At 37.0% G+C, this 18160-nt stretch overlaps 1 protein-coding gene across 3 annotated transcripts in view; it reads right to left on the bottom strand.

Moving 5' to 3' along the window:
- Window positions 1–279: 279 nt before the first annotated feature.
- Window positions 280–18160, bottom strand: part of PIK3CG (phosphatidylinositol-4,5-bisphosphate 3-kinase catalytic subunit gamma) — a 33177-nt gene continuing 15296 nt past the window's right edge. For all 3 annotated transcript variants that reach the window (XM_068189678.1, XM_068189677.1, XM_068189679.1), the window contains exons 5-11: window positions 16726–16829; window positions 14344–14490; window positions 13041–13131; window positions 9790–9920; window positions 9072–9183; window positions 7027–7184; window positions 280–2269 (exon numbers count right to left, since the gene is read on the bottom strand). In XM_068189678.1, the coding sequence (XP_068045779.1) occupies window positions 1988–2269; window positions 7027–7184; window positions 9072–9183; window positions 9790–9920; window positions 13041–13131; window positions 14344–14490; window positions 16726–16829 (1025 nt within the window). In that variant the 3' untranslated portion in view covers window positions 280–1987. The remainder of the gene's footprint in view (window positions 2270–7026; window positions 7185–9071; window positions 9184–9789; window positions 9921–13040; window positions 13132–14343; window positions 14491–16725; window positions 16830–18160) is intronic.

The following is an 18160-nucleotide window of genomic DNA, read 5'->3' as shown; positions in this document are numbered from 1 at the left end:
CTTCATACAACAAACCAGGAATTAATAAAGTGCTCTTCAAAAGTGGCAATATTCTATTCACATTTTACAATTACAATAATTGCAATTCTAATACTATAGACTACTAAATTTCAATATATCTGACATCATACAGAATTATTAATATGGAACTAAAACAATTCCTCTGAGTGGGACTTTGAATATGATTTCTTACTGAGATTAGGTATTCTTTAAGAAACTGGATAAAAAATATTTACATGTATTTTGGGCTAAGCTGCTTATTCATGAATAATAATCAAATTAATAGAACATACCAATTTATTTCAGATCTATAAAATACAAATCTAAAAATACCATTTTACAGAAAATATTCACCACTTAGTTTATATGTTAGTATGATCTAAAGCCTATCTTGCACAGAATAATAATGTAACAGAACAACAAAATAGTCTACAATTTAACCTTAGAGATTTCCTTAACTGGAGTCTACCATTTACATCAAAAATACTTGTGCACAGTAAACAAACATCTACATTTCAAGAACAGATTGGCTACATCTCATAACTGAGACACCGATTACAGTACATTTATTAAAAATCCTTCAAGAATGTACTCAGTAGTAACAGTAGTTAAAATCATAACAGTTCTGTGAAATGATCAAAGCAAATGATAACAGAATTTTAAAATTCAGTTAATCATTTATATGTAATGTAAAGCCCATGTAATACTACAATGAAGGAAGAAATTACATGGGCACAAGTGCAAAAAAGCAATATTATAAGCCATCGTCTCTCTTTGGTAAAAATCAATTAGCAAGAAGTATACCATAATAATTCAAGTCAAAGACTAATTCAGTCTATATGGTTTTTTCCTTTCCTACCATAGGCAGACTTGATTTGCAGGCAATCTACAGTAGAGAGTTAAAATTCTACTTAACACTGCCCATTTTTTCCTCTTTTAAGTTTAAATATTGAAATTAAAGACAAGGGGTTTTTTTTCTTTCATAAATAGCTTTTCAGTAGTATTGTTTCTTCAGGAATTTAAAAATAAATAGCAAAATATACACAACTTCAAAGATTACATTTAATTCCTTCTAGGTGTATACTGAAAATATATCACCAAGGAATAAATAACTTTGGGTTTCTCAGATATTTGGCAAAATGTCAATTACTCTTAGATAAGGACTTTTCTCTGAGGGATAAGGAAGTACCATTGCTTTTTCTACAAAGCTTTTCCTATACAGGTGGAATTTTAATAACTTTACACTAAGAATATAATCTGTAATATAATATGGATGATACCCACTAAAAAGTACAGTAAAAAATCTTTCAAAATTAAACCTTCAGAATTTCATGTTCAAGTCTGAGGAACTTCCCAGTAACTTTGAAGTTCTCCTGGCAGTCAAGATTGGTTGTCTGTGTCAGGAGGTTACAGTAACAGTAAGGCAATTTCCTCCAATGGCAGAGCCAAAGCTCTTTTCTACTGACAACACATTAAAAATACAGAAAGGACAAAATGTTGAGGAAGGGACAAAAGAGAAGGATGCAGATGAAGAATACTTGTGTCTAAACCATCCTGAGACACACATGGATTGTCCACAGACATATCACTATAACCATAGATTTTATGTAAGTTCTTCTGGTTTTGAAGGACTTGACCCTCATGAACAATTAAGGTCATAGGGGGTTTGTAGGTTATTATCTTACTCAACCTCCTCCTTATATTTATCTGAAATTATTGCTAAAGAAAGAAAAAAAAATCCAAGCCAAAACAGCAAATGAACTAAAAGAATCCAGCAACTTGAAGTGTCATTAGAAATGGGAAAAAAAATCTTATCTGCAGGAAGATCTTCAGGAGGGGCAGAGTAAAGTCCTTGCCTTTTTACAAGATCCATTTAAGCTGCCAGAAGAGTAAAGGCAATTTTGACTGCTCATTTATTCAGAATTCAGAAATAACATGTAGGTTCACTAGCCTCCTATTCACACCCACAGTTAATTTACATAAAATATTAAGCAGAATGCTTTTCTACTCCTTGTTTGATTCCAAGCACAAGATGCAAAAACCAGTTAAACTGCACTGTCCAGCCCTTATCTCTGCAAACCTCTATCTGATCAAGAAAATGCTTTTTGGCATCTTCTTCGCTTTTCCCTACTGTCAGTGCATCCCTGATATATTCAATATCTTCTTTGCTGGTTAATTGGGGCATTCCAGTCATCAGCATCATGGAGAATAGGATGATCAGCAGGTTTGTGTGGTGTCGGAGAGCTAAATAAGCCTTCACACATACATCCTGTGAGAGAAAAGAGTTTTTTGTTAATTGAGGAGGTGAATTGAGAAGGATGGCGTAGGAATTTCACAAGACTCTCATTAACCAATGCCATTCAATCACTCAGGTGTCAGCAACAGGAGACCCAACAAAGCTGTTCAACTGAGTCAAAACGTGACACAAATTTCTGCACCTGCTGCTCAGTGTAACTTCATTCACCACAGCTTGGGGAAACAAGAACTGTTTGGGTGTACAACTAACAGCTCTCAATGCTACATTAATTACTGAAGCATAAAACCTTAGCCTCACCAGAATTTCAAAATAGTTTTGCTACCATATATAACCTCTTTCTGTGGCTGTTAAAAGAGACAGCAATAATTCACTGTCTTCCTTTCCTGTTGGGATGTTCCCATTTAAAGACTGTGGCTGGCAAGTTATACTGAACAAAGTAGCATCTCCAGGGGATTGCTCATGATTTTCTATAGGTGTCTATTAACTGTGCAGTGGTGATGGATTATTTAACAGGGAAGATTTTCAGGCTTGGTGTTCTAAGGAATTTTGCTAGCTGACAGCTCTAGGCTTCAGGCACTCTGCCTTGCTGGAGGATTTCTATCACTATGCACTGTCATTCTGGATTCCATAGGCGTTTTTTACAGCCTTTTCATTTCCATGTATAAATAATCTCTGCTTAACAACAGAACTTTTAGAAGAATGACATTTCTGCAGCTTGGAAAAATATGCAATGTTTAAAAATAATTATTTCCTGCTAAGCGACTAATACATAAACTGAAATTATTACTTCTTATATTAAATTTATAACTATTTTGCTAGCAGAAATAAGAACAACGCAATGAAGACACCAATAATCAATCAGCTAGAAATTAGGTCTGCAATGCAGTAATGTAAAAATATTAAAAATATTTCCAAGAAGGTTGTTATTATTTAAACCACAGCTGAAGCAATGCTAATTTTTACCCAATTAAATATTCAATTTAACCTTTCAAAAGCTGTATATTAAGCTTTTGAATAATACTTGGAAAGTCCAAATATTTTAATGTAAACTTCCAACAAATCCCAACAGCCCTCTAGAACACAGGGCATTTTTTACAAGGTACATGTTTTTTTCTTCCTCTGAAACAGGAAGAAGTGCACAAACAATCTTAACATCTATCACTGTTTACATCAGCAACACCAGGACACCCAGCTAGACAGGTTAGGAAAATACTAAGGAAGGAAGATGATATATTGAAGATCTGTCTGTACAATTTCTTTTTTTAGTATTGCCTGGGAACTTAAATCTTTTACTCTATTCCCAAATAAATTCTGTTCTGAAATAAGATCATACTTATGAACACCAGTGTCAGTTTGTTCTAGCACAGCAAAAGATTAAATGCAATGGTCAAAGCAGAGTTTACAATAGAATACACCATCACCTTATCACAGGGAATAGTTTCTCTCCATTGTAGCAGGAGAAAAAAATAAAAAAAGAAATTTTACTTATGTATTATCAACTTCAAACAGAGAATTCTTGTCACAAGAGTTAGTCTGTGTTTTGTTACCCTTGAAAGAGATGAAAGGTCTTTATAGTTATATCAAAGAAGGTTTTACATTTCTGTATGGATGATGTATCTCACTGCTTTGGGTGTCTGAGACAGAAAAAAAATTATGCAGTCAAGAAAAACCTGGTTATCACTGCATCTCAAAGGCAGTCCTTCCAGGAATTCAAAATATTTTAAAAATCTGCATCTGCCTGTTACAGTTATTTATTCAGACAGGAACTGGATGTGGTTTTGCATTAGTATCTTCCAAGAAAAGAAATTTTTACACTTCTGAGAGAGGTGGCGAGAACCAAAGATAACCCAGATGATAGGTATGTGTCAAGGGTATATACATGTTTACTGTGGGATTAAGAAGAAAGCTGTTAACTCATCTAAAGCCACAGGAAAAATGAGAGGAGCTGAGGAGAAACCAAAATTCCATTGCCCAACAGGGAAAAAAAAAAGAATAATCTTGAATAAGCCTGAAACTGTCCTAATTATTATCCTAAAATCCAGGCATTTTTATAATATAAAGTGTCCAAATTCTGTTACATAGGCCATCCCTTCCTATATACAGTATACTGAAAATAAGTATTTCTCAGTGATAAATTGGGTACCCTTCTACTTTCTGCCACTTTTGTTTCACAATCGAATACATGAGATTTTGTAATTAAATAAATTCACTCTTCTGCAGTGATCTTTGGCCAAAGTTATTTGTCACTTTAACCTTCTCCAGCATATGCAATATGAGCTCTGGCTAACATATCTGTATGGATTATGTCCAGTGAATAACAAGGAAATAAAATTTTATAAAAGTAGATTATTAAGTTAATAAAAACACTAAAGACTGTAAAAAACAAAGGAGTCTTCTGAAGTACAAACTGTTTTAATGTAGTGAAGTACAAAATAATGACAGTTGTTCTTAAAAATTAATGAAGGATAAATGCTGAGACTTTTCCATTAATACATGAATGAGTCAGCAGGCAGACTGAATGAATCCCTCAATATTAGGAAATATCATGAAACAAGTTAACTGAAAAGTGAAACTACAATTCTGGGTTTTTTTTAACTCTGGCCATGTAATTAAAACATACTTTTTTATAGCAAAATATGTGAAGCAAATCTTGCTCTGTGTTACTCTTTTACTTGCATAGAAGTATTTTATTTTTTACTGGTCTTTGAGACAGAAAAGACTTTTAATGTACTACTGCAATAGTGATATATAAACAGTAGCTATTGCAGCAGAACTATACATGAACTTACATTTTTGGTCAGTTTATTGTTGTCTCTGCCTAAACCATGTCACTTAAAATGCCCAGGTCTCATATCACCATCACAGCTCACAACAGTAAAAGCACATTAATCATCTTTTATCTGGCTAAGGACACTAGTGGAAATGACATTGCTGCTATCACAGCATTCCTAAACTGTGCATTAGTGGGATGGTAGCAGTACTTAGAAATTAGTACCAGAGAAACAAGAAGTTTATTTAGTCAAACCCAGGCAGGACTCCATGATGGAGGCATGATGTATTCAAGAGAGGCTATGACCAAACACACTTCAGACTGATTTTGGTATTTGGGCTGCTGAAGCAAAGGTCAGATCCTCTCTAAAGACCTGGATGATCCATACATATGAAACCAACCTTACCTCATTGCAGACACCTTTCAGTTCTCCATTACACTCCAGCACACTTTCACACTTTCACACTTTCTCTCCAGCACACTTTCACACTTTCAACTATTTTCTGCTTCCAGAACAGGTCTTCTTTGAAATTACATACCCTACACTGGTGTTTCAGTCCCACACTTTCACATGACTTACAGCTACTGCAACAGCATCATTGCTGTACACAGCACAGCTCACAGGCTTCCTTGAGAGCATGGGCTCAGCATTCCCTTCCCATGTAGTTCCCTTCCCACACTAGTTCCAACCCATGGCAAACCCAACCCTAACATCTTTTGATCTACAAGTCCCCTTCAAAATACTTCCACTGTGATAAAGGCAGTCCTGGCAAAAATGAAGATTCAAAGATTGCACCTGGTTCTTTATTTTTGGACGTTTGGGCACTGACTTCAACCAAAGATCATTGGTTCTTCTTTGCATGGGTCCTCTTCCTTTTGATTGTCTCTGGTGGACAATGTGATTTGTCCTAACATAAGAATACTGTAAGGTGGGAATTGCAAGAGGATCCAAGTGGATCCCCATCCCTGGCAGGGAGGCCTGCAGGATGTGCCCAGCCCAAAGATGGGGAACATTAATTTTTGGATGAGTGAGTAAAAGCACTGAGATGAGACCACAAATGGAGACAAAATTCTGAAGTAACTGCATATATGTTCAAAGGGACATAGTCACCATCCACCAGGAAGAACCTTTATTAGGTACTTAGAGAATCAGACTCCATACTGGGACTAGTTCACCCACAAGGAATGCAGACATGAAATTCAGGCTTTGGCTTTGACTCACTCTACAGAAGAATTTTTCTTTTGTTATTATAAGGAACCTGCTTTCTAGTTCAGACACTTTACTCTAAGTCTCTAAAGACCTCAGACATACAAGTACTTTTGACCAGCCATGCTCCCATTCATTTCATTAAACATAGGAACTGCATACTAAACTCCCTTTTTCAAGCTTCTACACTAGCTCAAATAATCACAACTAGTTTGAAAGCACTCAATTTCAAATAGAAGCAATAAAACAGATTTTAAATTTCTTTCAGAGTTAAATCTATCCATCCACTTCACAAACCAACATCTGAGATAGTTTAGGGTCATTACAGATTTTTACTGAGATGCAGCAGTCCAAGCCCCAGAACTCAAGGGCAGAATCAGGAGGGAATAACACTGGCTAAGCCAGCTGACAAATGCCTTACACCTGCTCATACTCCACAGAGGTTCTGCTTAGAGCCACGAGTTCCTTCCAATTGCACAAACACTGAAGTCCTCTGCAAAGTATTTTCAATCAAGACAAGAAACAAAGAAAGAACTGCTTATCTGGTCTGCTGCTAATGAGCTTTTCAATGTGCCTTTGTGAATGCCTGAATTCTAGTTCCCATAATTGTACAGATAATATTTTCTCTTAGTCGGGCCTAAAATATCCCGGAATTGTATTACAATTCAGTACATTATATTAAAATAATACCCAGGAGCCTAGATCTTTGAAAATCAAGGCACTAATGTTCATTTTAGAGGGTAAAAAAACACAATGCTTAATTGATTTGCAGCTAGATTCTCATCCTTTTACCTGAAATTTGTGGAAATGGAGACTTGTCTTCTTTCCAGAAGTTCCCATGACATACAGAAAATCTGGAGTCAGCACAAAAGGAACTCTCTCCTTATTAATTCCAAGGAAGCTTTTATAATTCCCAAGAATATGGCCAAAATCAATATGGAAAAGGTTACCTTCATAAAGAGAAAAAGAAGTCACATTCAGACAAATACAATAAACTGCTAAGAACACTTACGAGTATTCACAGTAGTTCCAGCCCCTTTTTTCGGTATATATAAATCACTCTTAAGTTCAGCAGAAAATACTATTTTCTTTCTTTTTTTGGGAAATACATAATCCTGTCCTCTTAGCAAAATTACTTTTTGTTTATCTTTGGCAGTTGTTAAAAGTCTGGAAGAACTGCTGTATTATCTAAACATACACTCACAGCTTTTCAAAAATCAACCAGGGAAAGCTTGTGCCTCATACCCATAACAATCAGAGCATCACTACACAGAAAAGGCTTGAGGGTTATGTTTCAAATACCCATGGGATTCTGGCACTACCCATCTCCTTGGCAAATGTCGTTGACTAGAACATGCTTTCTCCTCACAGACCTTCATTAGCAATTTCTAAACCACTCTGTGTTCGAAGTCTGCATTGTCACCCTTTGGATAGCTTTGAGAGAGTAGCAAGGCATCAGTTCCCACAAAAGCAATGAAAACCTCTCCTTTTAAGGGTCACTACACCTACAGGACTGGAGTGTACTGCTACTTTCCACATTACTTTATTACTTTCACTGGCTCTCAGGAAATGGATACAAGAGTATGGTTACTTAAAAACAGACATTTGTAGTAGTGGCATAATTATTAAAAAAGAAAAAAAAAGAATTATGTAAGATGATACTTAACAGTGATCTGTAGGTGGAATATCCTTAGACGTTCCAGATTTTAAACCAGCTTTCAAGTTCCCCCAGCCTACCAAATCTGACTCTCTGCAGACCTCTCAGACTGAGATCCTTCTGGCTCCTGATGCTCAAGAGAGATCCTGTTAAAGACTCTGAGGCAAATCTGCTCATGACCACAACAGAACAACACCTCTTTCTCAGTTTCCCTGTCTATTGACCTGTGCCTCATGTTCTGCCAGTGGGAATAACACCACATTATACTATATATAATGTTGAAATTAAAGCATTTCTTAGTCATTTTTTCCTCAAGGGCTTCTGCTGAACTTTTTTACTGTAGTCTTCAATTAGCTAATTTCTGCCTTCAGGGTACTTCTTCTCTCTAGCCTTCAACTGATAAAACTTTAATATAATCAATAATAAATATCCAGTCTTCTATTTTCCATCTCTGATAAGAGACTAATTATGAAGTGAGAGGATCATGAAACTAAAAGTGAATTCCTTAGACTAAATAAAACTCCTCCGTATGTACTGATTGTTCAGGGGTTATTTCCATAAGTAAGTAAAATTAAGGATGAAACAATATTCAGCTACAGAAGTAACTCCTAAAGTTTATAGTACAAAAAAACTGAGTTTCTTCAAGAGGATATAACCATCCCACAGATTTTAGTAGGTAAACAAATACACTCCATATATACTTATTTCCTAAAATTTTTTACAACAGCACACAAAGCAATTACAGTCCTCAGAACTGAAAACAGTCCAGCAACATCTGAATTCTGACAGAACTCAGTTGCACTGAACACTGTGAGAACCACAGACACACAGCAGATAGATGAACAGCTGCCTGCTTTACAAAGTTTTTTGGTGTTCAGACCTTAGATGTAGACAGTAAAAAAAAATTGGTTTACATTTCTAATGACTTAGTTTGTATCAAACTGCTCCTTGGAAAATAATGGCATTATTAATGATACATATCTCCAGCCTGTATGAAGGCCAACAGGGGTGAAAATATATTTCAGTGTTACGGGAGGACTTGACCTTGTAAGCACCACTGACAGAACTGGTTTGTGTCTCTTCATTAATTGTTAAATGCACTATTTATTAAAATGAAACATAAATCTAATGAAGTATAGACAGTCTGCACATCTACGAAATTCTCAAAAAAATAACCCACCTGTTTCTGTAATCATGATGTTGTCATTGTGCCTGTCTCCTATTCCGAGTACAAAGGTTGCCACACAGTATCCAGCACAAGAATAAACAAATCTTTCCACAGCTGCCTGAAACTAAAAATAAATCTTAGATATGTTAAATGCTTCAATGCTAGGCACTAAATGCAATAATTCTCAAAGTTACGTACCTTTCTGTTGAAATGTATCTATCAACAGGCAAACAGTCTTATAAAATATACCACTGCACAACAGAGATCAAGAGCACAGCCCTGCACTGCACCCCCCATGCTGGCTCTATCCCTCAGCACAGAAAAGCAGCATAGAGCAGCTCACACATTCTGAGGAAAAAAATGTGGCAGAAAGCTGTAGTAGGTCATTGGATGTACACAAGCAAAGGAGTTGTGAGCACCCAAACCTGCACCTGAATCCTCTAAAATCACATTGCCTTTCAGTGTTCTTAGATGTCCTCTCAACCTGCTCCTCATGTATGACTTCTAACTTCCATTGATAAAGGAGTGACTTCAGAAGCATCTTGTCTCTCAGGAGTTTGGCTGCCAGCTGGATGCTAAAGGCTCATTCAAACACACCCGCAGCTGAGTGCAGGGAAAATGAATGGATTTTTCAAACTCCCGCAAGTAACAAACACAAACTTATGGACTGAGTGCTCCTCAGTTAGTAGGGTGCAATTAAAAATACAACCTAAAAATTCAAAGTACTAACCTTCTCTTCAATCATGCATCTTTCCTTGAGCCACTGGTTTAGTATTTCATCCTTAAATGCACCAGTGTTCCCAACTGTACTCTGTTGAATTTTGGCAATTGTTGTAGCATCTTTCACAATTTCGATCATTCCTTAAGAAAATAAAGAAAAGGTTAGAAGTTGTTATTAAAATTTTATCAAAGCATATTAAAAATACTAAAAATTAATTTTTAAACTGTGTTTAAAAACCAACTGCAAATCTTCATAGATTGTGAGCAGAAATTTATTTGACAAGGAGCAATGGTTCCTGTTCATTCCCAGCTGAAACCAGCCAGAGTTCATAAAGAGCTTGGCATCAAAACTCCTCCTCTTTTAAAATGGATGTATCACATGATGAGTGGGGACCTGCTGCGTAAGGCTTTTCCCAAGGAGAGGAAATATTCCCGTCCTGATCCCAATTCACATTTTCCCCAGCTTCTCTCCAACTTCACAAATACGAGGCGCCGAAGAAAAGCTTTTGTTTTGCTGCAGTCTAGGGATGCAAGGATTGCCAGGGCTGTGACAGAGGAATAGAGCTGGCCCTCCTGCAGCAAATGCAATTTAAGTGTAAGCATGCATATACACAGAAAGCTCAGAAATACCAGTGCACAGCGAGGTACAGCAGTGGGATTGCTCGAGGTGCTGCAAGGTGATTGCAGTGGGAAAGCTCTGGTTGTCAGGGCCATGGGGTCTGTCCCTAAACTGAACAGAGCCTTGCCAAGGCACACTGGCACATCACAGCAATATGGTGCGGAAACACGGCCTTGTCCTGTTCGTGCCAGCATGGCATGTGACAGAGAGGAAGCTAGGGGGAAATGCAGAAACAGAGGCTGCAACACAACCCTGCACTGTAGCCAAGACTAGCAAATGCAGTCCAGACTGGCATGACTATAGGGGAGAAAGTCAGATTTTAATTGAATTTATTTGCTAATTGGAATTTTTTTTTCCTCTGGTTCAAGTTCAACAGTGTCTTCTAGCTTCAGCTCCAGTTCAGAGATAAGCAAGTAAACAAAAATATCTGTTTCTCTCCAAAGCAATTCAAAGCAGCATGTGAGTTGGTTTCAATTTAACTCTGTCTGAAACAGATAAATTTCTTTCTCTCCATAATCCCACCCTTTTGCAATTACTGAATTATACGCAAATTCTCCTGTAACAGAGTAACAACACAGCAATCTCTTCCTGCCCTCTCTGCATGACTGAATTCATGGCTGAATGCCCCCTGGAGGTATTTTCTTCTGTCTTTACAGAGGCCTGGATATGTTTGCCATAAAACTATTGTGGAAATATGACCTCCAAAACCCACCAACAAGACCACCAAATTAAAAAGCTTTGAATTTTGATCTCTGCTTGTCAAGCTGCTGTTTTTCTCCCGGGTGTGAGCTCCAGATCCTATTCCAGCTGTTCAAAAAGCTTTCCCTGCCTGTGCTCACAAATCTCCCTCTACCGGCCAACAGCTCCTTGATGGCAGGGGAGCAGAGCTGGCTCTGGAGGTGGAACGAGGATAGCAGTTCTCAGCTGGGCTGCATTCAGCTGGGAGGGAGTGCAGCAGGAAATGCACTATGCGATGTGTTTCTGGGGCTCTGTGGTGACTCTTCTAAGAGACAGCTTGAACTTCTTAATTTCGGCAGTGATGCTGCACAGTAAGTAATGATAATTGCCTCACAGAGCCAGGAACATATGGACATGTCAAAGGGAGGGAGAGCAGGGTATGACCTTTTACCAGTGATACAGAGAAGAGAAAGTTCATCCTACAGAGGTCTGATGGGCAGCAGCAGTGGAGAGGACAGATGCTTCCAAAATTACAAACAGCACTGGATGCAATGTCTTTAACAGAATGAGAATGCTCTATGCAGGAGGAGGTGCCAGTCCCAGATGTAAGACACCTGTTTCCCTGTGCTCAATGTAGAATGGGGTACTGTCCTTGTGTCAATACACAGAAACTGCCCAAGTTCCATGGAAGTATTAAGAGGGAGGGAAGAAGCAGCCTGGAAGAAGACCACATGTGAATACTGTGAAAGAACATTTGCATGCCACTACTCTTTGGTTCTGTTCCAAACAAGCATAAGCTCTATATCAAAGTGTGCCACATTGGGCATTACTAATTTAGGCTGCAGGTATTCTCAGCAAACCAAGCAGGAGTGTTAATATGATCAACCATGCCCCTACTGTGGTGCTAAAAGGATGCTAAATTCTTACATCTCTCCCATGCCTATAGGAAAATCACATATTATTTCTTTGAGACAGAAGAATGGGGAATCAATTAAGAATTCATGAAAGAATAACAGAAATCTGTAACTCAAGCATGAACCTGTTAGAATCATTGGCAGAATTCCTCCTTCTTCCTTCATTTTTTCAATACATTAGATTGTCTTGAGATAATTTTACACAAAATTAAATCAGATCCTAAAAGCTCACTAAAAAATTAGGTTTAACATCTCTAAAAAGAGAAACCCCCCGACTTTCCTTATATTTACAGCTAGTTAGCATTTTGATGTACAATTTTTCATTTACTTTATTATTAAAATTCTATCAATAAATATTCAATTTTAAAACATTTATATTAGGAGAAAATAAACTCTCTTATGTCACACTACCAGGTATTTTATCAGTGAGTTTGGGTTTTCTGCATTGCTGAGATATCCTGAAATCCAAAGGATGTTAAAAAATTTTATGTGGCAATGGATTTTAGAGAGGAAGTACATTACATAAGTGTATTAAAGAGTTATAAAGAGTCTTAATTTTATGGGGATTTCTTTCACCACAAATTCTGAAAAATTGATCATCTCTGCTGCAGGAACTAATGCCCAGTGAGAAATACTACCTGAGTATCCTGTTAAGTAATGTTGATGCTTCTATATGATATAGGGTATGAAGCTTCAGGTCAGGAAAAAAGATAAATCTTTTGCTCTTTATTTTATTCCTGTCAACACATTAAAATACATCTTGAATAAGTCACTCACTTTTACTGATGCTTCATGCTAAATATTGTTATTAAAGAGGAGCTTGCAGCGCAAGCCAAGCCTTGCACAGGAATCCCAGCCAGTAAACAGCTGTGCTACAGCTCAAGGAAGGGCAGAAACCACTGCCAAGATGCAACTGAAGGCTCTCACAGAAAGTGTAATAAAGTGCTATTTACCTCAGGACTACAGCACTTATTAGAATAGTTCTCCCATAGACATCTTCTGTAAATACGGTATTCTGAATTTCTAATCACAGTAAGTATGATCACATACCTATTTTGTTCCCTGTAGAAATGCAACCATATGGCAACAAACAGAGGTCCAAGGATTCTGCTTCCCAAATGGATTCCATAATTCGAAGAATCTAGTAAAAACAAATGTATATGCTAAGTTATTTCAAATTATTTGAATATTACAGATTACTTGTACAAATAACACTACCCAGACTTCTAAGATGGGGCTAAACTTACTTTTCTATTTGATTAAGAGATAAATACAGAGAGTGTGCAGCCATTCAAAGTAATCAGTTATAGAACCAGTGTTTATATTTCTTCATCTGTTCTGCTACCAGGAAATCTTTACTCTTCTATAAAGTATTAATAAATATATTGCATGATTTCTACATAAGGTGAGATTGAATGTGTTAGCAAGCATGCCCACTTTTCCCCATTCCCTTCCTTCCAAAAGCCCTAAAAACCAGTTGTCTGAAACTAGAGTGATGCTAGCAACTGATTTTTCATTTGTTAATTTCACCCATTGCATAAATAAATGATAAAAACACTTCATCAGAGAAACAGGCCATCTTGCATTAAGTGAGATTTTATCTCTAGAACACCAAAATGTGAAATATTTATGGCATATGGCAGGAAAAGCCAGGGTAACAGTATGCACTGTGTCTGGTTGCGATGAAGCTCCTTTTCTTCAGAGCAGCTTGTACGATGCTGTGGTTTAGGGGGTGACCAAAGCAGGGCTGGGAACACACTGATGTCCCAGTGTCTCAGCTGAACAGTGTCTGCTGAGTGCCAAGGCTGCCAGTTTCTCACCTTGCCTCACTGTGACTAGATTGGGGTGCACAAGAGATTGGGAGGGGACACAACCAGGCAGATGACCTGAACCAGCCAAAGAAATACTCCATGCTGAACAATGTCATGCTCAGCAATAAAACAGGGAGCAAGGGGTTATGTAGGTTAACCATCTTCTGCGCAGGGACTGGCTGGGAACTGGTCCACCCGTGGGATGTGGTGAGTGACTGCCTTAGCACCACTTGTTTTGTTTTCTTCCTTTGTTCTTCCAGTTCTCCTTTGCTTATTAAACCACCTTTAGCTCAACTCACAAGTTTTCTTCTTTTTCCATCCCACCAGGGTTAATCCATAACAAAGTAACATAAAAAGCTGTACTACTACAAAGATGATCCAGTGTTGATGTCAGCCTTGCCATACAGAGTTTTAAATACAAAAGAAAACCTCGCATTTCATATGGACAGTGAAGACAAGGTATACACACTTTGGAAAAGCAAAATTATTTAAAAATATTTTAAAATATTCATGTTATTCTTTATAAGGTTTAGCTCTCATACCTGTAAAATTAGCATGTCCTGACGGAGGTCATCTCCATGTTTGAAGATGATGCCTATGGTTTCATTTGACAAAGCTGTTGGATCTCCACATTTAAATTCAAGCCAGAGGGGCTTCTTCTTGGATGCCATTACTTTACATTTTTCTATCTGTGAAACACATGTTTACTGTATGCCAGCATCAACCCAAGAAACCTTTTTAACAGCAGCTACAAAATAGTTTACCAACCTCCACTCAGCTATACCACAAGCAACACACTGAAAGCACATGTAAAGGACAGAGTTCAGTTGCCACACAAAGCCTCCTGAACCTGCACAACTTTTAACCACTGTCAATGAAAAAGGAAAAAGTGTATCTTGACTCTCCAAAACTGGATTTAGCTTGTAAATCTGCTTCAGACAAATTTAAAACAGGAACAGAGACTCTGACAAAACTGGAAAATATGGGCCTTCACAACAGCACTTTGACAGGTGCTTTGCAAAAACAGAGCAAAATCATTGTCCAATGCAATTTACCGCATCATCCACCCTTCTGACTTCTATCAGCTACATTCCAGATTGCCCTTAGTAAATTGCTCAAATTCATGGGGGAAATGGCATTTTTGAAACTAATTTAATGTAATCATTCCTAAGATAATAGATTCCCTATTTAGTTTTATTACATTTCCAATACTGATAAATTCAGAACTGAAACTGCAGTATTTCAAATGTTTTTTTCAGTTATTATGGCTAATACAACTGTAGTATATCTTACTTTCTATTCTGGAATTCCTGATTCGTTGTTGAACATTACTATATACAATAAAACCATCTAAAATTAAAAAAAAAAGCAAGTGCACATCAGTGTTTGAGAGCAGACAGAATTCATGATATAGGAGTATTATAGTATATTCATGTTTCATCTACTGAAATTCTGAGCCTGCAGTTTAAAACAAAATAGTTTTTATGATCCTTATTTTCAAAAACAAAAGAACTTTTTAAATCTTTGAACTTACTAGAAACTCTGATTTTGCATCTAATATTTGGTTTAGACTTAAAAAAAAATTAGGTTTTGAAGATTATGGACAAATAGTACTTGTTAGAATGAACATTAAATGAAAGTTTAGTTTGCTTTACCACATGCTTTTATTCATATAGTTTGGAAAAAGAAAAGCTAACCCATCAATTTTTGGACATAGCTACCTTCCTTTGTAAATCTATTGTTTCATTCATCTAGGAAGGTCCTGGTAGGACTGATTATTTCCTAAGTGAAGGAAAACTAGAAAATCCAAAGAAATCTTTTTTATTTTAAAACCTACTTTCTGTCAAGCTGTTGATGATTTCTGTACCAAAAAAAAAAAAAAGACTAAAGAGAGAATATACAAAATACTAACAAGAAAATAGTATTTAAGAAGTCATAAATTATTTCTGAGTAAGAAATGTCATCTGACTTGGCTTCTGTGCTGACAGTGCTTCAGCCATGCTCACCTGAGAGGTGTTTCATTCTCTCAGCTTGAAGACAGACTAGCTCATAGCCTGTCTCCCAAGGCACAGGTTTATTTAACAGAAACATGGGCATATCTAGACAATGCCTGAACATTTGGCAATTCCTTAAATTGGAGGGTTTGTCTGTCCTTAGCTAAGAGAAAATTAAGGGGTTCTTTCCTTGTAGGTACCTTGCTGCATGTGAAGTGAGTCCAAGGATCTTGACTGTGCTTCTTTACCCAGACCTCACATTGCATTTTAGATGCATGATACAATTTCCTCTCACTACACATCTGCTGATCTATGAATCTTTTTTAACTCTGAGTCAACATACACAATTGCAATCTCACCACAAAACTGAAGGCAGCAATATAGAAAAACCCAAGTGTTTCTTAATGTATTTCTAACAAAATCATAATGTACTTTCTAACAAAACCAACACAGAGATACTGAAAAATCAGAAATAGCTGAGGTAGATGTTTTTGTCAATATGATGAAGTTCTGGCCCCAAACCTTAGTGACAAATATGAATCAGGTAAGACAGAGAAAGTAACTGGAAGAATGAAAACTGAATATCCCACAGCCCCTGAATCAGATAAAAGTTTTATACAGTTATTTAATTTCAAAAAGAGAGTCAGCTACCTGGTTAAATCTTGTATTCAACTAATGGAAAAAGTATAATTGCCATTTAATGGTTAGAATTTCATGGGTTGTTGCAATTTTTTTAGCACATGGTGGCATGTCATTACATTTAGAAAAATAGTAATAGCTCTGGGCACAAAAACCTATGGAGTCCATGCAATGTCACTGTATCCACACAGAAAGAAGACCTTTTGACATATTAACAAACTTTTTATCAAGAGACACATACTTGCAAATATTTTTCTTTTAATGATTTGCAGAAAGTCAGAATATACTTACCACTAGTGCTCCTGCTCTTAGTCCAGGATCATATGGAACTCTAAAACTTTCTGGAAGTTTGCTGCCCTGTAATTTTTCAAGCTTTTGTCTCAGCTGTGCAATAACTGCAATTACAAGAAAGAAAACACAATGAAATCAAACACTGTAAGGCAAAAAGTTTATAGGTAATCAAACTTATTGAGCATTATACTTTGGCTAAAAAGCTTCGTTTAACTGCCAGTTTAAATTGCTTTCCTCCTGGATATCCTGGTTCAAGGAATGGAGGAAAACTCTTTAACTTGCACTATCAATGGCCAGGGTCGTTTCAGTTACCTAAATGTAAAGTCTTCAAACACCTCAGAAGTCTTGTGCCTTCTCTGCAATATTAGAAATGCTGCACAGTAAGAGTTTATATTAAAATGTCAGCTTTCGTTTAAAAAACAAAACACAGTAGAATACACCAAAAAGTATTTTCCCTCATAACTGACAAGAAATGCAGACAGACTCGTGGCTTTTGAATTCCTGGAATCAATTACTCTGTAACTATAAGGAGACAAACTACAGAGACACTGAATTTCCTGTCCCCCTTAAACTGGTTTCACGATACAGTCTTCTTAATCTCACATTCCTGTAAGAAAATTTGCTGTATATTTATATGAACAAGAATTTTAATGTTCATACCTAAAAGCAATTTCTTAATTAATAAAACCTCAAGTTCCTGAATCTTCAACTCAGAATAGTACAGATTATACAATGCATGATGTATTTTGTTCACCTCAGCTGGTGAGTGTCAGCAGCGTAAGCAATACACTGGCTATTACCCTGCATTAGGGCAAAGACTGGAACACTGTCCTAAAAGAAACCGTAGCTACACAGCAGAGGAAGTATATACATGTTAGGTAATTTTGGAGATAATAATTTAAAAAAACCATCATACTGATAAAGCTAAACATAGACCTGGATACTTAAAAGAGAATCATAGAATCGTGGATTAGCTTGGGTTGGACAGGACCTTTAAAGGCTATCTAGTCCAATCCCCCTTCAATGAGCACGCATCTTCAACTCAACTTGCTCAGAGCCCCATCCAACCTGACCTTGAATATTTCCAGGCATGGGACATTTCTACCACCCTAGGCAACCTGTTCCAGTGCCAACACCCTCATCATAAAAAAAAAAAAAAAACCAAAAAAAACAAACAAACAAAAAAAAAAAACAAACCCAAAACCTTCCTTATGTGTAGTCAGAATCTGTCCTCCTTTAGTTTAAAACCATTAACCCTTGTCCTATCACTACAAGCACTGGAAGGCTGTTGTTAGGTCTTCTGAGCCTTCTCCAGGCTGAACAATCCCAACACTCTCAGCCTTTCCTCACAGGAGAGGTGCTCCAGCCCTGTCATCGTTTTTGTGACTCTCCTCTGGACTCATTCCAGCAGATCCATGTCTTTCCTGTCCTGAGT

Source organism: Anomalospiza imberbis, chromosome 5 (genome assembly GCF_031753505.1).
Source record: "Anomalospiza imberbis isolate Cuckoo-Finch-1a 21T00152 chromosome 5, ASM3175350v1, whole genome shotgun sequence".
Lineage (NCBI taxonomy): Eukaryota > Metazoa > Chordata > Aves > Passeriformes > Viduidae > Anomalospiza > Anomalospiza imberbis.
The sequence above is the reverse complement of the archived record's forward strand: the minus strand, read 5'-3'. Positions and strand labels throughout refer to the sequence as shown.